General features: G+C 56.1%; 1 protein-coding gene across 8 annotated transcripts in view; it reads left to right on the top strand.

The window, feature by feature from the left end:
* Nucleotides 1-26851, top strand: part of KLHL13 (kelch like family member 13) — a 128065-nt gene that overhangs the window by 80355 nt on the left and 20859 nt on the right. For all 8 annotated transcript variants that reach the window (XM_064159641.1, XM_064159640.1, XM_064159636.1 and 5 more), the window contains 3 exons: nucleotides 15068-15209; nucleotides 18588-18720; nucleotides 18976-19172. In XM_064159641.1, the coding sequence (XP_064015711.1) occupies nucleotides 15068-15209; nucleotides 18588-18720; nucleotides 18976-19172 (472 nt within the window). The remainder of the gene's footprint in view (nucleotides 1-15067; nucleotides 15210-18587; nucleotides 18721-18975; nucleotides 19173-26851) is intronic.

Raw genomic sequence — 26851 nt, 5'->3', positions numbered from 1 at the left:
CTTTCTAATGAGCAGCAATCAGTAGGCAAAGACCAACCTGAGCAATGCTAATTTAGCATCGTTAAACAATCTGAGGCTGCAAGTGTGAGCTGCAGAGCACTGAGTGCAAACTCTTTGTCAGACAGAAGTGTGGATGTGAGACTGAGGCTCCCAGAGAGGCTCACTGCTGGTAGGGACAAAAGCCTTAGAGCAAAGGCTGAGCCAAGTATTGCCTTGGTTCTGTGGAGAGCAAACTGGAATGAAGCAGCAGGCTGCAGTTATCCTGCAGGGAACCTGAGGCCTCTCTTCCTGGAGTGGGGCTTCTGAGGAGAGTGTTTTCTGTGTCTGCAGCCTTACAGATTCCTAGATCAAAGAGTGAGTTGGGTTGGAAGGGACCTCAAAGATCAGCCAATTCCACCTCTCCTGGGCTCCCACTATCCCAGGCTGTTCAAGCTGCTGTCCAGCCTGGCCTTCAACACCTCCAGGGAGGGAGGCATTTCCAAGGACTATCCTAGCAGAGGTGTGCTGCCTTGGTGAGACCTCATTCTGTGCTAGCAGTGTTCATAGCCTGAGCCTGAGCAGTGTGCCCAGGTGGGCAGCAGAGCCAATGGCATCCTGGGCTGGCTCAGGAGCAGTGTGGGCAGCAGGACAAGGGAGGTTCTTGTGCCCCTGTGCTCAGCACTGCTCAGGCCACCCCTGCAGTGCTGTGTCCAGCTCTGGGCTCCTCCATTGCAGAGAGCTGCTGAGGTGCTGGAAGGTGTTTGGAGCAGGGCAGCAAGGCTGGGGAGGGGCCTGGAGCAGAGCCCTGTGAGGAGAGGCTGAGGGAGCTGGGGGTTGCAGCCTGCAGCAGAGGAGGCTCAGGGCAGAGCTGATTGCTGCCTGCAGCTGCCTGCAGGGAGGCTGTAGCCAGGTGGGGTTGGGCTCTGCTGCCAGGCAGCCAGTGACAGAAGAAGGGGACACAGCCTCAAGTTGTGCCAGGGCAGGTCTAGGCTGGCTGTTGTTAGGAAGTTGTTGTCAGAGAGAGTGATTGGCACTGGAATGGGCTGCCCAGGGAGGTGGTGGAGTGGCCATGGCTGGAGGTGTTGCAGCCAAGCCTGGCTGGGGCACTGAGTGCCATGGTCTGGTTGGTTGGGCAGGGCTGGGTGCTAGGTTGTGTTGGCTGAGCCTGGAGCTCTCTGCCAGCCTGTTTGATTCTGTGATACCCAGGCACTAATCAGTGCCCTCACCATAGACTCAGAGAATCGTTTGGCTTGGAAGGGACCTTAAACATTATCCAGCTCCAGCCCCCTGCCATGGTCAGGGACACTTCTCACTAGAACAGGTAGCTCAAGGTCTCATCCAGCCTGGCCTTGACCACCTCCCTGGCAACCTGTGCCAGTGTCTCACCACCCTCAACCTGTGCCAGTCTCTCACCACTCTCACTGCAAACAACTTCTTCCTAACATCCAGTTCCAACCTCCCCTCTGCCACTTCAAACCCATTCCTCCTCCTCCTCCTCTCATTCCCAGACCTTGTCAATAGTCCCTCCACAGCCCTCCTGCAGCTCCCTGCAGATCCTGCAAGGCCACTCCAAGGTCTCCTCCAAGCCTTCTCCTCTCCAGGCTGCACAGCCCCAACTCTCTCAGCCTGTGCTCAGAGCAGAGCTGCTGCAGCCCTCTCAGCATCTTGGTGGCCTCCTCTGCACTGGCTCCAACACTTCCATGTGCTGCTTGTGCTGGGGGCTCCAGAACTGCCCCCAGGACTGCAGGTGAGGTCTGAGGAGAGCAGAGCCAAGGGGCAGAATCCCCTCCCCTGCCCTGTGCCCACACTGCTCTGGCTGCAGCCCAGCACAGGGCTGTGTCTGGGCTGCACTCACACTGTCCTCATAGCAGAGCAGCTGCAGCCATTGCAGGCTTTCTCCAGCAGCAGCTGAACTCCTGATCCAGCAGAAACCTGGAGGTGTTCAAGCAAAGCCTTGCTGGGGCACTTAGTGCCATGGTCTGGTTGACTGGACAGGGCTGGGTGCTAGGTTGGACTGGATGATCCTGGAGCTCTCTTCCAGCCTGTCTGATTCTGTGCTCATCTTTGTGGCCTTCCTCTGGCTTTGCTCCAAGAGTCCCTCTGATGCTGGGGACCTCAGAGCTGGATGCTGTTCCTTTGTGACCCTGCTTTGGCAAAGAGGATTGGACTGGCTGAGGCCCCTTCTAACCCCTAACACTCTGTGACTTTTAAGTGCAGAAGTTTAATTCTTTGCCAGCAGAAAGGGTTTCCTGAGGTTGTGTGGGTAGAAGAATCAGGGTGGAAGTGTGACAGAGCACGAGTGGATCATTTGCTCACCTCTGCTCACCTCCCTTACATTGGTATTTCCCTTTCCTCACAGAAGCACCAGGACATCTGTGCAGTGATGCTGTGTCAGCTCTGCTTCTCGAGCTGATAGGAGGGGCTGGAGTTTGCTGGGGGGGGGTTTCAGTTCATAATTTGCAAAGCTGGAGCATCTCTTCCTAATGGGAAGACAGAGAAGTAATCAATAGGTAAATCGTCTGCTGGCAGGCTCAGCATGCTGAAAAACATGGTCAGAGGCTGCACCCAGAGCAAAGAATTCCTCTCTACCTAAGAATAATTGCAGCTTCCCTTTTGGTTTTCATTCCTCTGTGGCTGCAGGGATGGGATTCAGAGAGCTGTAGGATGGGCTGGGTTGGAGGACAGCACAGAGATCAGCCAGTGCCAAGCCCCTGCCATGGGCAGGGACACTTCCCACCAGAACAGGTCACTCAAGGTCTCATCCAGCCTGGCCTCCAGCATCTCCAGGGAGGTTGTGGAGCACAGAAGCACCCAATGTGATCAAAGATCACATTGGGTGCTTCTGTGCTCCACAACCTCCCTGGGAAACCTGTGCCAGTGTCTCACCACCCTCAACCTGTGCCAGTGTCTCACCACCCTCAACCTGTGCCAGTCTCTCCCCACCCTCACTCTCAGCAATTTCTTCCTCCTCTCCACTCTCACTCTCCCCTCTCCCAGCTCAAAGCCATTGTCCCTCAGCCTGTCACTCCCAGCCCTTGTCACAAGTCCCTCCCCAGCTCTCCTGCAGCCCCTTCAGGCACTGCAAGGCTGCTCTGAGCTCTCCCTGCAGCCTTCTCTTCTGCTGCCTCAACAGCCCCAACTCTCCCTGCCTGTCCCCACAGCAGAGCTTCTGCAGCCTCTGATCACCTTGGTGGCCTCCTCTGGCCCCTCTGCAGCAGCTCCAGGTGGTTCTTGTGCTGTGTTCCCCAGCACTGGAGGCAGTGCTGCAGGTGAGGGCTGAGCAGAGCAGAGTGGAGGGGCAGAATCCCCTCCCTGTGCTGCTGCTCTCCCTGCTCTGGCTGCAGCCAGCACACAGCTGGCTCTGGGCTGCCAGCCACCAGTGCTACCTGCTGGGCACTTTGGCACCAACTGACCTCCCCAAGGCCTCCTGCAGGCTGCTTTTGAGCCACTCCTTGCCCAGCCTGGGTGTGTGCTTGGCATTGCCCTGCCCCAGCTGCAGGACAGAATCATAGAGCGGTCTGGGTTTGAAGGGACCTTCGAATGTCTTCTAGTGCAAGCCCTCTGCAGCGATCAGAGCATCCTCAACTCGCTCACCTTGCCCAGAGGGACAGCCCTGTTCTACAGCAGGCTCTTTGGATAGCTGATAAAGCAGTAAGAGTATCTGAGCCTGCCATGGCAGTGCCCTGCCTTGTCTGCTGCCCAGCAGCAGCGTGGCAGCGGTGCGGGCTGAGGCTCTCCTCTCGCGGCCGTGGCTCATTGAGCAGCAGCTTGACAGAGAGAAGAAGGTTATCATCCTTTCAAAGCCAGCTATTGAGCAGCACCAAATGGAAGGCTGGGGGCTGGCTGCTGTGGCTTTGGCAAGCTTTCAGAGAGTTATGTAAAGACTGGAAGCTTTAAATACCTCACAGAGCAGGCACTCCAAAATATCTGTAGCTGTAGGCTGAGCTCCTTAATTTGTTTTCAGAGGCTCTGCTCCATCCTCTGACAGCTCCAAGCAGATCAGTGCTTTACTGCTGTAAATGAGCAAATCCCCAATAATCACAGACTCAAGCAGGCTGGCAGAGAGCTCCAGGCTCAGCCAGCCCAGCCTAGCACCCAGCCCTGCCCAACCAACCAGACCATGGCACTCAGTGCCCCAGCCAGGCTTGGCTGCAACACCTCCAGCCACGGCCACTCCACCACCTCCCTGGGCAGCCCATTCCAGTGCCAATCACTCTCTCTGCCAACAACTTCCTCCTCACAGCCAGCCTAGACCTACCCTGGCACAGCTCCAGACTGTGTCCCCTCCTTCTGGTGCTGGCTGCCTGGCAGCAGAGCCCAACCCCACCTGGCTACAGCCTCCCTGCAGGCAGCTGCAGGCAGCAATCAGCTCTGTCCTGAGCCTCCTCTGCTGCAGGCTGCACCCCCCCAGCTCCCTCAGCCTCTCCTCACAGGGCTGTGCTCCAGGCCCCTCCCCAGCCTTGCTGCCCTTCTCCAAACACCTTCCAGCACCTCAACATCTCTCTGCAATGGAGGAGCCCAGAGCAGGACACAGCACTGCAGGGGTGGCCTGAGCAGTGCTGAGCACAGGGTCACAAGAACCTCCCTTGTCCTGCTGCCCACACTGCTCCTGAGCCAGCCCAGGATGCCATTGGCTCTGCTGCCCACCTGGGCACTGCTGCCTCAGCTTCAGCTCCTCTCTGTTTCTCCTGGATCAGGAGTTCAGCTGCTGCTGAAGAAAGCCTGCAAACAGAATATTGTTTGCTTCCATTCCTCACCTCTATACAAAGTGGCATCTCCATCATTTGAGTGGTCTGGTTGTGAGGCAACTGTGTCACATTTTCCACTGCTTGTCTTGGGCCTCCTGGATGCCTCTGAACTGTTTGAAAGAGGTTAATGTTTGCTCAGTGCTTTAGGGAGCTGTTTGCCTGCGTGAACTAAGATGTAACTCCAGCCAGTTCACAACCAGTCAGCAGTGCTTGTGGGAAACCTTTTGGAGTGTGGACTTGCTGCTGAGGAGGCCACCAAGATGCTGAGAGGGGTGCAGCAGCTCTGCTCTGAGCACAGGCTGAGAGAGTTGGGGCTGTGCAGCCTGGAGAGGAGAAGGCTTGGAGGAGAGCTTGGAGTGGCCTTGCAGGATCTGCAGGGGGCTGCAGGAGGGCTGGGGAGGGACTATTGACAAGGTCTGGTGATGCCAGGAGGAGGAGGAATGGGTTTGAAGTGGCAGAGGGGAGATTGAAAGTGGATGTTAGGAAGAAGTTGTTTGCAGTGAGAGTGGTGAGAGACTGGCACAGGTTGAGGGTGGTGAGAGGCTGGCACAGGCTGAGGGTGGTGAGACACTGGCACAGGTTTCCCAGGGAGGTTGTGGAGCACAGAAGCACCCAATGTGATCAAAGATCAAAGATCAAAGATCACATTGGGTGCTTCTGTGCTCCACAACCTCCCTGGAGATGTTCAAGGCCAGGCTGGATGAGGCCTTGAGCTACCTGTTCTCGTGAGAGCTGTCCCTGCAGGGGCTTGGCACTGGCTGAGCTTTGAGGTCTCTTCCACCCTAACCCATTCTATGTGTCTGTGTCTGAAGGGAGCTGCAAGCTGCAGTGGTGCTGGAGATGTGGGGAGCTGTGTTTGTTAGCAAGCTTTCAGCTGAGGGAGTAAGGTCCAAGGTCTGATGTGCATAGAGGGTCTAAGATCCTGCCCCAGCTCACCAGGTTGGTGGCCCTTCTGCTATGGACATGTTGCTGTTTCTCCTTCAAAGGCACTTCAGGGCAAGCTCTGCACCAGGAGGGTGCTGGAAGGTTGCAACAGGTTGCCCAGGGAGGTAGTGGAGGCCCCATCCATGTTGATCTTCAATGTGAGACTTGAGTGGGCTCTGAGCAACCTGCTCCAGTGAAAGATGTCCCTGCTGAGTGCAGGGGGTTGGACTGGATGAGCTTTGGAGGTCTCTTCCAATCCAGCCCAGTCTATGGTTCCATGATTGATGGTTTCCTAACTGCCTGCATTCGTTCTGGAGAGCTGGCAGCAGGAGTGGACACAAGTCCTGTGTGGTTCCCAAAGCAGCATTTGGTGTTCCTCAGGACTTGTGAGCTGCCTCATGTCTGTGCCAGCCTGAGCATGTCCTGGTGCCACCTGTGGGGGCAGGTGCCTGCTGTTAAGCTGGTGAAGACTGATGAAGACCCACTGAGCAAATGTTCACCTTCCAGCTGCCTTTGCATTAACAGAAGGCACAGAATGGTAGGGATTGGAAGGGGCCTCTGGACATAGAATCATAGAATCAAGCAGGTTGGAAGAGAGCTCCAGGCTCATCCAGCCCAATCTAGCACCAGCATGGTCCAACCAACCAGACCATGGCACTAAGTGCCCCAGCCAGGCTTGGCTTGGACACTATCAAGTCCAACCCCTCTGTCAATGCAGGTTCACCTCAAGAAGGTCATATAGGAGTATAGCTGGGGAGAGTGGGGCACAGCCCTGTGAGGAGAGGCTGAGGGAGCTGGGGGGGTGCAGCCTGCAGCAGAGGAGGCTCAGGGCAGAGCTCATTGCTGCCTGCAGCTGCCTGCAGGGAAGCTGTAGCCAGGTGGGGTTGGGCTCTGCTGCCAGGCAGCCAGGGGCAGAAGAAGGGGACACAGCCTGAAGCTGTGCCAGGGCAGGTCTAGGCTGGCTGTTAGGAGGAAGTTCCTGGCAGAGAGAGTGATTGGCACTGGAATGGGCTGCCCAGGGAGGTGGTGGAGTGGCTGTGGCTGGAGGTGTTGCAGCCAAGCCTGGCTGGGGCACTGAGTGCCATGGTCTGGTTGGTTGGGCAGGGCTGGGTGCTAGGCTGGGCTGGCTGAGCCTGGAGCTCTCTGAAAACAGCCTGGGCCCATCTCCTCCTGACACCCACCCTTAAAGCACTGCTGAGGTGCCCCTGCCCTGGGGCTGCTCTGCTCCAGACTAAGCAGCTCTGGAGCAAAGCCTCCTGCACATCTGCTGCGGTGATGCCTGCTGATCACAGCAAGACATTAGAGAATGAATTCACTTTTCAGCCTGGTAAAAGGCTTCCTTGGGGCACACTGCAGTGACTCTGACGTGCCAGGATGGACAGGTCTGCATTCCTTGTGCTCTGATTCATTGCAGTGCTTGGCAGCCCTCTGCAGTGAATGTGGAGAGGGCCTTGGGTAAGGGTCCAGAGCAGACAGGTTCTTGCTGTGGGGCACACAGAGAGGCTGTTCCCTTCTGTGCTGCTGTGACAGCTCCTTGCTGTGGCTGTGTCACACTGGGCACACAGAGGCTGTTCCCTTCTGTGCTGCTGTGACAGCTCCTTGCTGTGGCTGTGTCACACTGGCACACAGAGGCTGTTCCCCTCTGTGCTGCTGTGACAGCTCCTTGCTGTGGCTGTGTCACACTGGCACACAGAGGCTGTTCCCTTCTGTGCTGCTGTGACAGCTCCTTGCTGTGGCTGTGTCACACTGGCACACAGAGGCTGTTCCCTTCTGTGCTGCTGTGACAGCTCCTTGCTGTGGCTGTGTCACACTGGGGCACAGAGGCTGTTCCCTTCTGTGCTGCTGTGACAGCTCCTTGCTGTGGCTGTGTCACACTGGGCACACAGAGGCTGTTCCCTTCTGTGCTGCTGTGACAGCTCCTTGCTGTGGCTGTGTCACACTGGGCACACAGAGGCTGTTCCCTTCTGTGCTGCTGTGACAGCTCCTTGCTGTGGCTGTGTCACACTGGCACACAGAGGCTGTTCCCTTCTGTGCTGCTGTGACAGCTCCTTGCTGTGGCTGTGTCACACTGGCACACAGAGGCTGTTCCCTTCTGTGCTGCTGTGACAGCTCCTTGCTGTGGCTGTGTCACACTGGGCACACAGAGGCTGTTCCCTTCTGTGCTGCTGTGACAGCTCCTTGCTGTGGCTGTGTCACACTGGGCACACAGAGGCTGTTCCCTTCTGTGCTGCTGTGACAGCTCCTTGCTGTGGCTGTGTCACACTGGGCACACAGAGGCTGTTCCCCTCTGTGCTGCTGTGACAGCTCCTTGCTGTGGCTGTGTCACACTGGCACACAGAGGCTGTTCCCTTCTGTGCTGCTGTGACAGCTCCTTGCTGTGGCTGTGTCACACTGGGCACACAGAGGCTGTTCCCTTCTGTGCTGCTGTGACAGCTCCTTGCTGTGGCTGTGTCACACTGGGGCACAGAGGCTGTTCCCTTCTGTGCTGCTGTGACAGCTCCTTGCTGTGGCTGTGTCACACTGGGGCACACAAAGGCTGTTCCCCTCTGTGCTGCTGTGGCAGCTCCTTGCTGTGGCTGTGTCACACTGGCACACAGAGGCTGTTCCCTTCTGTGCTGCTGTGACAGCTCCTTGCTGTGGCTGTGTCACACTGGCACACACAGAGGCTGTTCCCCTCTGTGCTGCTGTGACAGCTCCTTGCTGTGGCTGTGTCACACTGGCACACAGAGGCTGTTCCCTTCTGTGCTGCTGTGACAGCTCCTTGCTGTGGCTGTGTCACACTGGCACACAGAGGCTGTTCCCTTCTGTGCTGCTGTGACAGCTCCTTGCTGTGGCTGTGTCACACTGGGGCACACAGAGGCTGTTCCCTTCTGTGCTGCTGTGACAGCTCCTTGCTGTGGCTGTGTCACACTGGCACACAGAGGCTGTTCCCTTCTGTGCTGCTGTGACAGCTCCTTGCTGTGGCTGTGTCACACTGGCACACAGAGGCTGTTCCCTTCTGTGCTGCTGTGACAGCTCCTTGCTGTGGCTGTGTCACACTGGGGCACACAGAGGCTGTTCCCTTCTGTGCTGCTGTGACAGCTCCTTGCTGTGGCTGTGTCACACTGGGGCACACCGAGGCTGTTCCCTTCTGTGCTGCTGTGACAGCTCCTTGCTGTGGCTGTGTCACACTGGCACACAGAGGCTGTTCCCTTCTGTGCTGCTGTGACAGCTCCTTGCTGTGGCTGTGTCACACTGGGCACACAGAGGCTGTTCCCTTCTGTGCTGCTGTGACAGCTCCTTGCTGTGGCTGTGTCACACTGGCACACAGAGGCTGTTCCCTTCTGTGCTGCTGTGACAGCTCCTTGCTGTGGCTGTGTCACACTGGCACACACAGAGGCTGTTCCCTTCTGTGCTGCTGTGACAGCTCCTTGCTGTGGCTGTGTCACACTGGCACACAGAGGCTGCTCCCTTCTGTGCTGCTGTGACAGCTCCTTGCTGTGGCTGTGTCACACTGGGGCACACAGAGGCTGTTCCCTTCTGTGCTGCTGTGACAGCTCCTTGCTGTGGCTGTGTCACACTGGGGCACACCGAGGCTGTTCCCTTCTGTGCTGCTGTGACAGCTCCTTGCTGTGGCTGTGTCACACTGGGGCACAGAGGCTGTTCCCTTCTGTGCTGCTGTGACAGCTCCTTGCTGTGGCTGTGTCACACTGGCACACAGAGGCTGTTCCCTTCTGTCCCGGGTGTGACTGTCACTGATGGCTCTCAGCACTGATTTTGCAGCCCCCTAAGCTGAAGTCATCTCTGGAAGTGAGCAGTGTCTTGGCAGGGCACTCTGAAATCTCTCTCCTTTGGATTTGGCTCTTCCTTTGTGTGCTGTTGTCAGCAGTGCCTGAGGGCTGCTGACTTGGCAAAGATGAGTCTCTGGGCTGCAGCCAGAGCAGTGTGGGCAGCAGGGCAGCAGAGGGGATTCTGCCCCTGGGCTCTGCTCTGCTCAGACCTCACCTCCAACCCTGCCTCCAGGGCTGCTGTCTCCAGCAGAAGGAGAGCACAGAGCTGCTGGAGAGAGGCCAGAGGAGGCCATGAAGATGCTGCCAGTGCTGGAGCAGCTCTGCTGTGAGCACAGGCTGAGGGAGCTGGGGGGGTGCAGCCTGCAGAGGAGAAGGCTCCAGGGGCACCTCAGAGCTGCTGCCAGAGCCTGAAGGGACAGATGGGCAGAGTCCAAGGGGATGGCTTCAATAGCTCCAAGTGCAGGGTGCTGCACTTTGGCCACAGCAACCCCATGCAGAGATACAGGCTGGGGTCGGAGTGGCTGAGAGCAGCCAGACAGAGAGGGATCTGGGGGTGCTGATTGATACCCACCTGAACATGAGCCAGCAGTGTGCCCAGGTGGCCAAGAGAGCCAGTGGCATCCTGGCCTGCATCAGCAATGGTGTGGCCAGCAGGAGCAGGGAGGTCATTCTGCCCCTGTACTCTGCACTGGTTAGACCACACCTTGAGTGCTGTGTTCAGTTCTGGGCCCCCCAGTTTAGGAGGGACATTGAGATGCTTGAGTGTGTCCAGAGAAGGGCAACGAGGCTGGGGAGAGGCCTTGAGCACAGCCCTACGAGGAGAGGCTGAGGGAGCTGGGATTGGTTAGCCTGGAGAAGAGGAGGCTCAGGGCAGACCTTATTGCTGTCTACAACTACCTGAGGGGAGGTTGTGGCCAGGAGGAGGTTGCTCTCTTCTCTCAGGTGGCCAGCACCAGAAGGAGAGGACACAGCCTCAGGCTGTGCCAGGGGAGATTTAGGCTGGAGGTGAGGAGAAAGTTCTTCCCTGAGAGAGTCATTGGACACTGGAATGGGCTGCCCGGGGAGGTGGTGGAGTCGCCGTCCCTGGAGCTGTTCAAGGCAGGACTGGACGTGGCACTTGGTGCCATGGTCTGGCCTTGAGCTCTGTGGTAAAGGGTTGGACTTGATGGTCTGTGAGGTCTCTTCCAACCCTGATGATACTGTGAGACTGTGATCCTGCAGGAAGGCTGCAGAGAGACTTTGGCTGAGGGTGTCTGAGCCAGGCCAAGGGCAATGGTTTGGAGCTGAGGCAGAGCAGGGTGGGAGTGGAGCTGAGGCAGAAGTTGCTGAGTGTGAGGGTGGTGAGAGCCTGGCCCAGGCTGCCCAGGGAGGCTGTGGCTGCCCCCTCCCTGAAGCTGTTGAAGACCAGGCTGGATGAGGCCTTGAGCATCCTGGGCTAGTTGAGAGGCATCCTTGCCCATGGCAGGGGCTTGCAGTAGATGATCTCTGAGGTGCCTTCCAACTGGAGCCATTTTGAGATTCTCTTGTTGTGTGAAGGTAGCTGCTGACACTGGGACAAAGCTGGTGGCAAACTCGTCCCTGGTCACTCTGGGAGTGCTCTTTCCATCTCTGTGAATGTCACAGGGCTGGGACTCAGGAGAGCTGTGAGCTCTTGCCAGCACTTACTGCTGACTTGCACTGGAGCTCCTGCCAAACCCAGCTCTTGAATGTCACCCTCTGCACAATGGCAGAGCCTGCTTGGCCCTGCAGAGCTGCTCAGCTGCAGGTAAAAGAGGTGGAGTGTTTAAAACAAACAACCTTAAACCAAAACCCAACCAAACTAAAAGCCAAAAGAGATGAAACATTCTTCCCCCGCCCCTCCCCCCAAAATAATCCAACCCATAAACCAACCCAGCAACCTCAGCACCAAACCACCCAAACACCACAGCCTCAGTGGTTTTGGGGGTCATGGTTGTTTGGCTCTAAAGAACAAATGGTCCTGTTCCAAATGTGGAAGGCAAACAGGGAAAACCTCTTAGTCTGGAGCAGGGGAGGCTGAGAGGTGACCTTGTGTGAGGAGAGGCTGAGGGAGCTGGGGGGGTGCAGCCTGCAGCAGAGGAGGCTCAGGGCAGAGCTCATTGCTGCCTGCAGCTGCCTGCAGGGAGGCTGTAGCCAGGTGGGGTTGGGCTCTGCTGCCAGACAGCCTGCAGCAGAAGAAGGGGACCCAGCCTGGAGCTGTGCCAGGGCAGGTCTAGGCTGGATGTTGTTAGGAAGTTGTTGTCAGAGAGAGTGATTGGCACTGGAATGGGCTGCCCAGGGAGGTGGTGGAGTGGCTGTGGCTGGAGGTGTTGCAGCCAAGGCTGGCTGGGGCACTGAGTGCCATGGTCTGGTTGGTTGGGCAGGGCTGGGTGCTAGGTTGGGCTGGCTGAGCCTGGAGCTCTCTGCCAACCTGCCTGAGTCTATGATTCTGGCTCTGTAACTGCCTGAGAGGATGATGGAGCCAGGTTGGTATTGGCCTCTTCTGCCAGGACCTGAGGTTATGTCCTCAAGTTGCAGCAGGGTGAGAGTGGAGCATCAGGGTTAGGTTGGAGATTAAGAAAAATCTCATTGTACCAAGCATGGTCAGGGATGGGCAGAGGCTGCCCAGGGAGGTGGTGGAGTCCCTGTGCCTGCAGGTGCTCAAGAAACCTGTGAGACACTGGCACAGGTTTCCCAGGGAGGTTGTGGAGCACAGAAGCACCCAATGTGATCTTTGATCACATTGGGTGCTTCTGTCCTCCACAACCTCCCTGGAGGTGCTGAAGGGCAGGCTGGATGAGACCTTGGTGCTGGTGAGAGGTGTCCCTGCCCATGGCACTGGCTGAGCTCTGTGCTGTCCTCCAACCCATTGCATGGAACTCTGAATTCAACGATGGTACAGAAAGAGGGGGGCTGGGGTAGAGGTTTGTTGTTTGTTTGTGTCTGTTGTGGCTTGGTTTGGGTTTTTTTTGCCCCCTCTTTAATTGGTTTTGGGTTTGAGGGGGTTTTAGTTTGGTTGGTTGTGGTTTTTTTCTTGCAGGGGGAAAAAAAAAAAGTATGAAAACAATTTTTTTTCTCATCTTCAAATTCCATATTTCCCCTGACACAGAATCACAGAATTGCTTTGGTTGCCAAACACCTCTAAGCCTTTTGAGTCCAAGCACTGACAATCAACAAAGTGATCCCAGTCAAAACTGGGGGGGGGGAGGGAGAGGGATAGAAGAAATTGAACCACATCCTTCACAGGCTCACAGGAGGTCAGGGGGTGGAAGGAACCCAAAGTATCATAGACTCAGGCAGGCTGGCAGAGAGCTCCAGGCTCAGCCAGCCCAGCCTAGCACCCAGCCCTGCCCAACCAACCAGACCATGGCACTCAGTGCCCCAGCCAGGCTTGGCTGCAACACCTCCAGCCACGGCCACTCCACCACCTCCCTGGGCAGCCCATTCCAGTGCCAATCACTTTCTCTGACAACAACTTCCTCCTCACAGCCAGCCTAGACCTGCCCTGGCACAGCTTGAGGCTGTGTCCCCTTCTTCTGGTGCTGGTCCAACCTCCCTGCCAGAGCAGGAGCACACAATCCAGCTCAGGGCACACAGAACACATCCAGAGAGGCCTGGAAAGGCTCCACAGAAGGAGACTCCACAGCCTCTCTGGGCAGCCTGTGCCAGGCTCTGGGACCCTTCCAGGCAAGAAGTTGCCCCTTGTGCTGAGCTGGAACCTCCTGTGCTGCAGCTTCGATCCATTGCTGCTTGTCCTGTCCCAGGCAGCAGTGAGCAGAGCCTGTCCCCCCCTCCTGACCCCCAGCCCTCAGACAGTTACATTGATTCAATCCCCTCTCAGTCTTCTCTTCTGCAGACTAAGCAGCCCCAGGGCCCTCAGCCTCTCCTCACCAGGCAGTGCCCTCCAGTCCCCTCATCATCCTCCTAGCCCTCCACTGGACCCTCTCCAGCAGATCCCTGTCCCTCTGCACCTGGGGAGCCCAGAACTGAAGGCAGCACTCAAGATGAGGTCTGAGCAGGGCAGAGCAGAGGCAGAGGAGAGCCTCCCTTGCTCTGCTGGGCACACTGCTGAGTGCCCCCCAGGCTCCCCTTGGCCCCGTTGCTGTGCCGTGGAGGAGTTGCTGGCCACCTGAAGTCATTGCTGGAGCTGGCTTGGAGGGCAATGCTCTAAGCTGCCTGCTGGCAGACCTGTGCTGTCTGAGCTGTGCAGCAGTGATGTCAGACTGCTCTGAGGGCTTGGGGGGAGGGGGGGTTGCATCATGGAGCCTCTGTTAATAGTGCTGCTGCCCTCAGCTGTGGATGAACAGCTTCTGGTGCCTAATTGCCAGCGTGTGCCTTCTGCTGCTCTGCATGCTGATGGGGGCTGCATTAGACCATGGGAGTTGCAGGGCTGGTGCTGGGGAAGTGTTTCTGGAGCTGGCATTTATTTACATTCTCTGCTAATTACAGGTTAGAGCAGTTAGGATCTCATATGCAGATCTCTTTCTGGGAACCTCATTTCCATCCCAGGCTTCCAATGGAAGGCTAATAATAGTGCAGTAGTTCTTCAACACTTCTGCCTAAAATTAGCCTCTCCTGTCTAGATCTGGGCACTAATTGCTTGGAATAAAAAACACCATTAAGTGTTGTCTTCACACTAAAACTTCAATTTAGGAAGTGCTTGCCTGGAGTAGCAAAATACTGAGTCTCAGATCCTAAAGGGCTTCTTCCAGTCATGAGGTTCTAAACCCAGCTTGAAGTTAGCACTGGAAGCTCCTCTGGGTCTAGTTGCTGTCACTGTATTCAGGCTCAGTGGAGGTGGTGCAAGCCAAAGGAGGGAAATTCCTGACCTTGAGCAACCAAATACAGCCAAGAGCTGCCCCTGCCATGGCAGTGAGGTTGGAGTGGGTGACCTCTGAGGTCCCTTCCAACCTGAGCTGTTGTGATTCCATCAATAGTGTTCCTAAACCCAGCTTGAAGTTAGCACTGGAAGCTCCTCTGGGTCTAGTTGCTGTCACTGTATTCAGGCTCAGTGGAGGTGGTGCAAGCCAAAGGAGGGAAATTCCTGACCTTCAGCATTGCAGAGTTTCAGTGGGTTAGGTTTCCCTGGTAGGATAACTGCTGTTGGAAGCTGGGTGAGAGCCCTGCCAGCATCCTGCAGTGCTGGGAGCACACATGGGGGCTTAAAACACTCTGCAGGTGTTGTAGGGAGGTGGGGAAGGAGTTCTGCAGTCTGAGGGTGGTGAGACTCTGGAAGAGGTTGCCTAGGGAGGCTGTGGATGCTCCCTCCCTGGAGATGCTCAAGGCCAGGTTGGGTGAAGCCTTGAGCAACCAAACAGAGCCAAGAGCTGCCCCTGCCATGGCAGTGAGGTCGGAGTGGATGACCTCTGAGGTCCCTTCCCACCTGAGCTGTTCTGTGATTCCATGGCTAGGGGGAAATGTTCTCCCCAGTTTTATCTGGCAGTTGCAGTGGTTTAGAGCCTGCTTCTGTGTCACTTCCTTAGATGAGCAGCCAGGGAGCACTAAGCACTGGTGCTGGCACCTGCGGGTTTGTGAGCTCTGGCCCCTCTGCTGCTGGGTGTCACCCCAGCAGGCTCTGGTTTTGCTGCAGAGGAGCACTGGATGAACCCTGAGTTTGATGTTGAAGTTTGTGTGTTGTGATCTCCTTAGATCTCTGGTGGAAGAGGAGGACCCTCATATGAAAGTGGCTCTGGGCAGCAGCGATATGGGCGTCTCTGCCCACCTACAGGCCTCCAAGACAGGGACCACGAGGTTTTTCACCAGCAATACTCACAGCTCTGTGGTCTTACAGGTAACTACCTCTCCTTCTCTCACTCTTCGTCGTGCTGAGGGCTTGAGCTGCTCTAAACAAAGCATTTGTCAGCCTGCTCCTTCCTAGAAAGCCCCGAAGCAGCTGCCTGGCACTGCTGGGTGCTGGCAGTGCCCACAAGCAGGCAGGGCTTGCTGCTTCCTGCCCTGCAGCTTGAAGCTTTCACTTCTAGAAGCAAGCTAGGAAATAAACCTCTGGGCTTTTGCTTGGCTTGTAGCCCTGTGCACTCTCTCTTTGCTGAGAGGGAGCTGTGCTCCAGCTAGGAGGTGAGAGCTGTGTGACAGGAGCTCACTGGGCTGCAGCAGGAGCTCACCATGGCTTGCAGCACAGAAGGCAGCCATGGCCTGGGCTCCATCCAAAAGCAGTGTGAGCAGCAGCACAGGGAGGGGATTCTGCCCCTCTGCTTTGCTCTGCCGAGACCTCGCCTGCAGCACTGCCTCTGGTGCTGGAGCCTCCAGCACAAGAAGGACCTGGAGCTGCTGCAGAGGGTCCAGAGGAGGCCACCAAGATGATCAGAGGGCTGCAGAACATCCCCTGTGGGGACAGGCTGAGAAAGTTGGGGTTGTTCCTTCTGGAGGAGAGAAGGCTCCAGGGAGACCTCAGAGCAGCCTTCAAGTGTCTGAGGGGGCTTGAGGAGAGCTGGAGAGGTGCTTTTGCCAAGGGCTGGGAGGGCCAGGCTGAGGGACACTGGTTTTGAGCTGGGAGAGGGGAGAGGGAGAGTGGAAAGGAGGAAGAAATTCTTGAGGGTGAGGGTGGGGAGAGACTGGCACAGGTTGCCCAGGGAGGCTGTGGCTGCCCATCACTGGAAGTGTTCATGGCCAGGCTGGATGAGACCTGGAGCAACCAGGGCTGGTGGGAGGTGTCCCTGAGGGTTGGAGCTGGATGATCTCTGAGGTCCCTTCCAGCCCAACTTGCTCTGTGACTCTAGGATTCCATCTAATTCTGTGAGGCAAACACTTGCAGCACTTCCCTGTGGGTGCTGCCTTAGTGGTGTGCAGAGGACATTGCTGCATGGTCTGGTCCCTAAGGTGGCAGGACAGTTTTGGGGGAATGTCCTGTGCTGGCTCAGGTTCTGTGGCACCACCACATGGCAGAACACTCCTGCAGTGAAAGGAATTGCCTCAGTGATCACAAATGAAATGATTTGGTCTGTTGGAGGGCAGCAAAGCCCTGCAGAGGGACCTGGCCAGGCTGGATGGGTGGGCAGAGGCCAAGGGGATGAGACTGAACAAGGCCAAGGGCAGGTTCTACACTTTGGCCACAACAAGCCCAAGCAGCACTACAGGCTGGGGCCAGAGTGGCTGAGAGCAGGCAGGCAGAGAGGGAGCTGGGGGTGGTGGGAGGAGGCAGCAGTGCCCAGGTGGGCAGCAGAGCCAATGGCATCCTGGGCTGGCTGAGGAGCAGTGTGGGCAGCAGGACAAGGGAGGTTCTTGTGCCCCTGTGCTCAGCACTGCTCAGGCCACCCCTGGAGTGCTGTGTCCAGTTCTGGGCTCCTCCATTGCAGAGAGCTGCTGAGGTGCTGGAAGGTGTTTGGAGAAGGGCAGCAAGGCTGGGGAGGGGCCTGGAGCAGAGCCCTGTGAGGAGAGGCTGAGGGAGCTGGGGGGGTGCAGCCTGCAGCAGAGGAGGCTGAGGGCAGAGCTGATTGCTGCCTGCAGCTGCCTGCAGGGAGGCTGTAGCCAGGTGGGGTTGGGCTCTGCTGCCAGGCAGCCAGCAGCAGAAGAGGGGGACACAGCCTCAAGCTGTGCCAGGGCAGGTCTAGGCTGGATGTTGTTAGGAAGTTGTTGTCAGAGAGAGTGATTGGCACTGGAATGGGCTGCCCAGGGAGGTGGTGGAGTGGCCGTGGCTGGAGGTGTTGCAGCCAAGCCTGGCTGGGGCACTGAGTGCCATGGTCTGGTTGGTTGGGCAGGGCTGGGTGCTAGGCTGGGCTGGCTGAGCCTGGAGCTCTCTGCCAGCCTGCCTGGTTCTGTGATTCAGTGTTTGAGCTTCTGGTCTGCAGTGCATGGAGGAGGTGACTCTTCCACCCATCTTCCAGAGTCTCCAGCCAGGCTGAGCTGTAGGGGAAATTCTTACTGTAGGATGCTGTTATAGGTAGTTGTAGCTGCACTGTGTCCAGCTCTGCAGCCCTCAGCACAGGAAGGACCTGATGGAGAGGGTCCAGAGGAGACCACCAAAATGATCAGTGGGCTGGAGAACCTCTGCTATGGGGGCTGGATGAGGGAGCTGAGGTTCTTCAGCCTGGAGAAGAGAAGGCTCTGGGGAGACTTTAGAGCAACCTTCCAGTACATAAAGGGGGCTACAAGAAGGCTGCAGAGGGACTGTTTGCAAGGGCCTGCAGGGACAGGATCTTAGAATGGGACCTCAAAGATCATCTAGTTCCAAGCCTCTGCCCTCGGCAGGGACACCTCCCACTAGAACAGGTCACTCAAGGCCTCATCCAACCTGGATTTCAACATCTCCAGGGAGGTGGTGGAGCACAGAAGCACCCAATGTGATCTTTGATCACATTGGGTGCTTCTGTGCTCCACCACCTCCCTGGGCAACCTGTGCCAGTGTCTCACCACCCTCACCCTGTGCCAGTGTCTCACCACCCTCAACCTGTGCCAGTCTCTCACCACCCTCACTGCAAAGAACCCTTTCCTAACATCTGATTTGCATCTCCCCTCTGCCAGTTTAAACTCCTTACCCCTTGTCCTGTCATTACAAGACCTTGGCAATAATCCCCCTTCTCTCTTCCAGGCTGAGCAGCTCCAACTCTCTTAGCCTGTCCCCACAGCACAGGTTCTGCAGCCCTCTCTGATCATTGCCTGATCTGCAGCCCTCTGATCTCCTGGCAGAGAGGAGATGTTAGGAAAGGGTCCTTTAGGGTTAGGAAAGGGTTCTTTAACAGTGAGGGTGGGGAGACACTGGCACAGGTTTGCCAGGGAGGTTGTGGAGCACAGAAGCTCATCCAGTTCCAAGTGCCTTGCTACAGAGGCAGGGCCAGCCTGATCCAGCCTGGCCTTGAACACCTCCAGGGAGGTTGTGGAGCACAGAAGCTCATCCAGTTCCAAGTGCCTTGCTACAGAGGCAGGGCCAGCCTGATCCAGCCTGGCCTTGAATACCTCCAGGGAGGTTGTGGAGCACAGAAGCACCCAATGTGATCTTTGATCACATTGGGTGCTTCTGTGCTCCACAACCTCCCTGGGCAGCCTGTGCCAGTGTCTCACCACCCTCCCTTTAAAGTTTTTCCTTCCTAATCTTCACTCTCAATGTCTTGGTGTTCATTTGGAGCCCATAGGTACCCCAAGACTCAAAAGGCATAGGGGAGAGGCTCCTCCTTTCCTCCCAAACCTTCCCACTGTGTTGTTGTTGTTGTTGCAGGGGTTTGACCAGCTGCGAGTGGAAGGGTTGCTTTGTGACGTGACTCTCGTTCCTGGAGATGGGGATGAAGTCTTCCCTGTTCACAGAGCTATGATGGCTTCTGCAAGTGACTACTTCAAGGCTATGTTCACAGGTGGTGTTTCAGCTGAGTGATGCAGGTTCCTATCCCCCCAACTGCCATCCTTTGGATGCTCAGAGATGTGTGGGTCCGAACCAGCCCAGCGCTGCAAACGGCTCCCCATAGCTCCTTGCAGATGGAGGGGTTGAAGTGGAGCTTTGAAACTGTAGTTCAGTTTTCTCTAAGCTTATGAAATGATCTTCATCCAAAACGCTGATGGAAACTCTTTCCCCTACCTGTCTCTTTGTGCTTTGTTCCTTTTGCTCTCAGGAGGAATGAAGGAGCAGGATTTGATGTGCATCAAGCTTCACGGCGTGAACAAAATAGGCCTGAAGAAGATCATTGACTTCATTTACACTGCAAAGCTTTCCCTCAACATGGACAACCTGCAGGACACTCTGGAAGCTGCCAGTTTTTTGCAGATTTTACCTGTTTTAGACTTCTGTAAAGTGTTTCTTATCTCTGGGGTAAGACTTGTTTCGTGTTTACAGCAATTAAAGCCTCCGGGGTTGGTTGTTGTCTTTTGGTTTGGTTGGCTTTGTTTGTTTGCTTGCTTTTAGTTCTGTCTCTGGGTTTGGTTTTAATAAGGTGATGGCTCTGGAATGCTCTAAGTTTAAAACTTGCCATTGTTGCCTCCAAGAAAGCTGGGCAGGGACTTTTTAGGGTGTCTGGTAGGGATAGGGCTGGGGGGGAATGGATGCAAGCTGGAGGAGAAGGGATTTAGATTGGATGTTAGGAAGAAGTTCTTCAGGGTGAAGGTGGTGAGAGACTGGCACAGGTTGAGGGTGGTGAGAGACTGGCAGAGGTTGAGGGTGATGAGAGGCTGGCACATATTGAGGGTGGTGAGACACTGGCACAGGTTGAGGGAGATGAGACACTGGCACAGGTTGAGGGAGGTGAGACACTGGCACAGGTTGAGGGTGGTGAGACACTGGCAGAGGTTGCCCAGGGAGGTTGTAGAGCACAGAAGCACCCAATGTGATCTTTGATCACATTGGGTGCTTCTGTGCTCTACAACCTCCCTGGAGGTGTTGAAGTCCAGGCTGGATGAGGCCTTGAGTGACCTGTCCTAGTGGGAATTGTCCCTGCCTATGGCAGAGGCTTGGAGCTGGATGATCTCTAAGGTCCCTTCCAATCAAACTCCCTCTGTGACTCTGTTTCCATGTAATTGTGTGAGACAAACACTTGTAGCACCTCCTGTGTGGAAGGAGAAGAGAAGGCTCCCAGGAGGCCTTATTGTGGCCTTTCAGTATCTGAAAGGGGCTGCAAGAAAGCTGGGGAGGGACTTTTTAGGGTGTCTGGTAGGGATAGGACTGGGGGGGAATGGATGCAAGCTGGAGGAGAAGGGATTTAGATTGGATGTGAGGAAGAAGTTCTTCAGCCTCACGTTAGGAAGAAGTTGTTCAGGGTGAGGGTGGTGAGAGACTGGCACAGGTTGAGGGTGATGAGAGACTGGCACAGGTTGAGGATGGTGAGACACTGGCACAGGTTGAGGGTGATGAGAGACTGGCACAGGTTGAGGATGGTGAGACACTGGCACAGGTTGAGAGTGGTGAGAGACTGGCACAGGTTGAGGGTGATGAGAGGCTGGCACAGGTTGAGGGAGGTGAGACACAGGCACAGGTTGAGGGAGGTGAGACACTGGCACAGGTTGAGGGTGATGAGAGACTGGCAGAGGTTGAGGGTGGTGAGACACTGGCAGAGGTTGAGGGTGGTGAGACACTGGCACAGGTTGAGGGCGATGAGACACTGGCAGAGGTTGAGGGTGGTGAGACACTGGCACAGGTTGAGGGCGATGAGACACTGGCAGAGGTTGAGGGTAGTGAGACACTGGCACAGGTTGAGGGCGATGAGACACTGGCAGAGGTTGAGGGTGGTGAGACACTGGCAGAGATTGAGCAAAACTGGCAGTGGGGAGATTCAGATTGGATGTTAGGAAGAAGTTCTTCAGTATGAGGGTGGTGAGACCCTGGCACAGGTTGCCCAGGGAGGTGGTGGAAGCCTCATTCCTGGATGTTTTTAAGGCCAGGCTGGATGAGGCTCTGAGCAGCCTGTTCTAGGGGAAAGTGTCTCTGCCCATGGCAGGGGGTTGGAGCTGGCTGGTCCTTGAGGTCCCTTCCAAGCCTGACAGTTGTGTGATTCAGCATTTGGATGCACAGAGAAGAAGTTTGCTCTGTGGCTCCCTGAGAACCTTTGTTTTCCAGCTGAGTGTGTGCACAGTGTGAGTGTGACACCAGTGCTGCAGCACAGAAATCCTCCTCCTTCCAAGGCACATTGCAGTGATGCTCTCAGCCAGGAGAATTGTGTGTCCCAGGTTCCTCACTGGCTTTCACAGTTCATGCCCTCACACTTTGTGTCCTTCCTGATTCAGGGCAGTGCTGGGCTGGCCACAAATTGAGTGTCAGACCTCTCTTTTAAACCCTCTCCCTTCCCAAAGGGAAGAGAAAGGGAATAAGGGAGAGGAAATGTAAAATGGAAATCCAACTGAAAGTGATCTAATGCAAAGAACAACAACAAACAGCAACCAGTGTTGAGCCCAAGCCCCTGCTGGCAGTGGCCATGGCACCACTCTGGTGTGGCTGAAGTCCCTCACTGGACTTTCTGTGCTGGGTTAGGAACTGGCTGGAGGGCTGAGCCCAGAGAGTGGTGGTGAATGGTGCCACATCCAGCTGGCAGCTGTCACTAGTGGTGTCCCTCAGGGATCAGTGCTGGGCCCCATCCTCTTTAACATCTTCATGGATGATCTGGATGAGGGCATGGAGTCAGTCATCAGCAAGTGTGCAGATGACACCAAGCTGAGGGCAGATGTGGCTGGGTTGGAGGGCAGAAGGGCTCTGCAGCAGGACCTTGACTGCCTGGACAGATGGGCAGAGTCCAAGGGGATGGCTTCAATAGCTCCAAGTGCAGGGTGCTGCACTTTGGCCACAACAACCCCATGGAGAGATACAGGCTGGGGTCGGAGTGGCTGAGAGCAGCCAGACAGAGAGGGATCTGGGGGTGCTGATTGATACCCACCTGAACATGAGCCAGCAGTGTGCCCAGGTGGCCAAGAGAGCCAGTGGCATCCTGGCCTGCATCAGGAATGGTGTGGCCAGCAGGAGCAGGGAGGTCATTCTGCCCCTGTACTCTGCACTGGTTAGACCACACCTTGAGTGCTGTGTTCAGTTCTGGGCCCCCCAGTTTAGGAGGGACATTGAGATGCTTGAGCGTGTCCAGAGAAGGGCAACGAGGCTGGGGAGAGGCCTTGAGCACAGCCCTACGAGGAGAGGCTGAGGGAGCTGGGATTGGTTAGCCTGGAGAAGAGGAGGCTCAGGGGAGACCTTATTGCTGTCTACAACTACCTGAGGGGAGGTTGTGGCCAGGAGGAGGTTGCTCTCTTCTCTCAGGTGGCCAGCACCAGAACGAGAGGACACAGCCTCAGGCTGCGCCAGGGGAGATTTAGGCTGGAGGTGAGGAGAAAGTTCTTCCCTGAGAGAGTCATTGGACACTGGAATGGGCTGCCCGGGGAGGTGGTGGAGTCGCCGTCCCTGGAGCTGTTCAAGGCAGGACTGGACGTGGCACTTGGTGCCATGGTCTGGCCTTGAGCTCTGTGGTAAAGGGTTGGACTTGATGGTCTGTGAGGTCTCTTCCAACCCTGGTGAGACTGTGACACTGTGACATGGCAGCATGGGAACCAAGTTCAGGAGCTGGGTTCTGAAACTGGATTCAAGAATTCATGGATCAGAATGGGAGGCAGAATGGGCAATGCTCTCCAGGTGCTGGCCATTGAAGAGGAGAAAGAGAAGAGAGCTTAACCCTGGTGATCCCTCAGCTTTATACTGGATATGAAGTCCATGGGCTGGAATCCTTTGTTGGTCAGTTTAGGGTCACCTGTCCTGTCCCTCCTCCCACCAGGTGCAACCTTTTGCTCTGCACCTCAGCATGGTGCAGAAGGTTTAACAGCCCCCTTGGTCTGCACCCCAGTCCTTGGTACTACCCAGAGCCACTGTGAGTTGCTGCTGCTGGAAGCAGCCACTGCAAAGTAGTGCTGCTGGCTGCAGACAGTGCAGCTGCTGGGCAGGGGCTGAGCTGGAAAAAGACATCACTGGGCAACAGCACTTCTGGTCTGACCAGCAAGACACTTCCAGGAGGAAGCTACTTGGTGAAGGAAAAGAAAGAGTGAGCTGCTGTTGGAGTCTGCTAAATACTTACTTGGAGCCTTTTTGTTCTGAGGAGTGAAGCTCACAGTTGTCAGGATCACCACAGAGACCTTTGCAGCTTCATTGTCCATCAGTGCCCATGGTCCTGGGCTTAGAATAATCACAGAGGCACAGGACCTTAGAGGCTGGAAGGGACCTCCAGAGATCATCCAGCCCAACCCCCCTGCCAAGGCAGCATCACCCAGGGCAGGGCACACAGGAATGCAGCCAGGTGGGGTTGGAAAGGCTCCAGAGCAGGAGACTCCACAGCCTCTCTGGGCAGCCTGCTCCAGGGCTCTGCCACCCTCACACCAAAGAAGTTTCTCCTCCTGTGGAGCTGAAACCTTCTCTGCTCCAGTTTGTAGCTGTTGCTCCTTGGCTTACTGCTGCTGGCCACCAAAAAGAGCTTGGCCCCCTCCACTTGACCCCCACCCCTCAGGTGTCTGTACACATGGCTCAGATCTGCTCTCAGCCTCCTCCTCTGCACACTAACCAGCCCCAGGGCTCTCAGGCTCTCTCCAGAGGGAGATGCTCAAGTCCCCCACTGATCCTCATGGCTCTCCCCTGGCCTCTCTCCAGCAGGTCCCTGTCTCTCCTGAGCTGGCAGCCCAAAGCTGGACACAGCATTGCAGGTGTGGTTCTCTGGGAGGAGTGCAGAGCTGTTAGTTACAGGAGAGAAGCAGCTACAAGGATTTCATGTTGGCTGCCACATTTAGAGCACAGGTCTTAGGAGCAGTGGCTGAGGGAGCTGGGGTGGGAGCAGAGCCTGGCTGCAGCCTCCTGGCACTCACCCTGCACATCTTTATAAGCATGAATAAGGTCACCCCTCAAGCTCATCCTCTCTCAGCTCCAAGCCCCAGCTCCCTCAGGCTCTCAAATGAGAGTTATTCCATTCCCTTCATCATCTTTGTGGCTCTGTGCTGGACTCTCAGGCAGTTCCCTGAGGACCTTCTTGAGCTGGGGGGCCTAGAACTGGACAGAGTACTCCAGATGCAGCCCAACAAGGGCAGAGTAGAGGGGCAGGACAACCTCTCTGACCTACTAACCACAGCCCTCCTAATCCACCCCAGAATGGCATTGGCCCTGCTGGCCACCAGAGCATATTGCTGGCTCATGCTGAGCCTCTCATCAACTAGGACCCCCAGGTCCTTGATGACAAACCTTTTTTCCTCCTCCTTCCCATCCCTCTTCCAGACTTGGGGTGTTGGTTGGTTCTGAGGCTGTGTGGAGATTGCCATGCTCCCTGCAGGTTGGCTGGCAAACCCATCTCTCAGGGTCTTCTCCATAAAGAGAGGCTTCTGTGTTTGCAAAAGCCAGAGAGCAGTGGCAGGTCCTGCTTGGCAAGTGGGAACTGGCTTCTTAGGGAAGCTTCTTCCTGGGTTCTGCCTGCATGGATGGAAGAGGCAGGTAAGGAAGGAGATGTGACATCTGAGTCAGGGCAGTGCCAAGCACGAATCCAGGCGGGGTGAGGAGTGGCTGAGGAGCAGGCTGCAGGAGAAGGCCTTGGGGGTGCCAGTTGGTGCCAGAGTGCCCAGCAGGCAGCACTGATGGCTGCAGCCCAGAGCCAGCTGTGTGCTGGCTGCAGCCAGAGCAGGGAGAGCAGCAGCACAGGGAGGGGATTCTGCCCCTCCACTCTGCTCTGCTCAGCCCTCACCTGCAGCACTGCCTCCAGTGCTGGGGAACACAGCACAAGAACCACCTGGAGCTGCTGCAGAGGGGCCAGAGGAGGCCACCAAGGTGATCAGAGGCTGCAGAAGCTCTGCTGTGGGGACAGGCAGGGAGAGTTGGGGCTGTGGAGCCTGGAGAAGAGAAGGCTGCAGGGAGAACTTAAAGCAGCCTTGCAGTGCCTGAAGGAGGCTGTAGCAGAACTGGGGAGGGACTTTTGGCAAGGGCTGGAAGAGACAGGATGAGGGACAATGGCTTTGAGCTGAGAGAGGGGAGAGTGAGAGTGGAGAGGAGGAAGAAATTGTTGAGAGTGAAGGTGGGGAGAGACAGTCACAGGTTGAGGGTGGTGAGAGACTGGCACAGGTTGAGGGTGGTGAGACCCTGGCACAGGTTTCCCAGGGAGGTTGTGGAGCACAGAAGCACCCAATGTGATCAAAGATCACATTGGGTGCTTCTGTGCTCCACAACCTCCCTGGAGGTGTTCAGGACCAGGTTGGATGAGACCTTAAGCATTCCAAAGGAGGAGGGTGCTGGTCTGGGCTCTACCTTTCACACAGCTGCATAAGAACATGCAGTTCCTTCTGCAGGTCATCCAACCTGGTCTTGAACACCTCCAGGGGGGTCCTAAGAGCTTGGTTAGCTGAGAATGGTGCAAGATGCTCTCTGTTTTCATCATATATCCAGTCCTGGGCTCTCCAGTTTGAGGGACAGGGATATGCTAGAGAGTGTCCAATGGAGGCTGAGAGGATCATGAAGGGATTGGAACACCTGTGTGATGAGGGAAGGCTGAGAGCCCTGGGACTGTTCAGCCTGGAGAAGAGAAGGCTGAGTTCTTTGTTTTCATGATGTCTAACAGTTGTTGAAGCAGAAGAAAGCTGAGAGATGTAAATGTTCTAGGAGGCTAAACAGGAGTCAGCAGTGTGCCCAGGTGGGCAGCAGAGCCAATGGCAGCCTGGGCTGGCTGAGGAGCAGTGTGGGCAGCAGGACAAGGGAGGTTCTTGTGCCCCTGTGCTCAGCACTGCTCAGGCCACCCCTGCAGTGCTGTGTCCAGCTCTGGGCTCCTCCATTGCAGAGAGCTGCTGAGGTGCTGGAAGGTGTTGAGAGAAGGGCAGCAAGGCTGGGGAGGGGCCTGGAGCACAGCCCTGTGAGGAGAGGCTGAGGGAGCTGGGGGGGTGCAGCCTGCAGCAGAGGAGGCTCAGGGCAGAGCTCATTGCTGCCTGCAGCTGCCTGCAGGGAGGCTGTAGCCAGGTGGGGTTGGGCTCTGCTGCCAGGCAGCCAGGGGCAGAAGAAGGGGACACAGCCTGAAGCTGTGCCAGGGTAGGTCTAGGCTGGATGTTGTTAGGAAGTTGTTGTCAGAGAGAGTGATTGGCACTGGAATGGGCTGCCCAGGGAGGTGGTGGAGTGGCCGTGGCTGGAGGTGTTGCAGCCAAGCCTGGCTGGGGCACTGAGTGCCATGGTCTGGTTGGTTGGGCAGGGCTGGGTGCTAGGTTGGGCTGCCTGAGCCTGGAGCTCTCTTCCAACCTGCTTGAGTCTAAGATTCTATTCAGTGATTCTGTTTATGGTGCTGAGCTTGAGGCCTCAGCTCTTGTCCATGGTGTTTCTGTGAGTTGCTCTCTAGACTTCTCCTGCTTCCAGCCCCTCTGCTCTGTGCCCAGCCCTGCAGCATTCTGCAGTCAGAAGCTCTTATGGAGCTGGGGAAGTGATTGCTTCCAAATCCCAAAGTATTCAATCAACTCCTTTGTCAGGGAAGTGCTTTGGCTCTTGCATTTGGATTTGCAGGCTGTGTGGAGGCTGTGCTGTGTCTGACCTTTACTTTATGGGCATCTCTGTAGTAGTTTCTAGAGCTTCTGCATCCTAATGAGCAGTTACAGTGAGTAATGGGAATGAGCAGCTCTGCTCAGTGGTCAGATGGGCTTTAGGGGAAATTGTTGCCTCCTGATGAAGTTGTTTGGCTGTTTGAACAGCTACAGCTGATAGCTCTCTCTGGTTGTATTTGGGGTCGTTGTTCAGTCAGGTTGGATCTGATGTGTTCATTCCTCTGTCTCATGGGTCCACAGATTCAGTGAATGGGTTGGATTGGAAGGGACCTTAAAGACCATACAGTTCCCAGCCCCTGCCATGGGGAGGGACCCCTCCCACTAGCCCAGAGTTGTATTGCATGGGCACTTTGGTAACACAGAACATCACAGAACCACTGAATACATTTGCTTGGAAGAGACCTTCAAGATCAGCCAGTCCAACCTTCAGCCTAGCACTAAACCATGTCCTGAAGTGTTTGAACATCCCCAGAGATGGTGACTCCA

The sequence above is a fragment of the Pogoniulus pusillus genome, chromosome 19 (genome assembly GCF_015220805.1).
Source record: "Pogoniulus pusillus isolate bPogPus1 chromosome 19, bPogPus1.pri, whole genome shotgun sequence".
Classification (NCBI taxonomy): domain Eukaryota; kingdom Metazoa; phylum Chordata; class Aves; order Piciformes; family Lybiidae; genus Pogoniulus; species Pogoniulus pusillus.
This window is presented reverse-complemented; position numbering and strand designations above follow the sequence as displayed.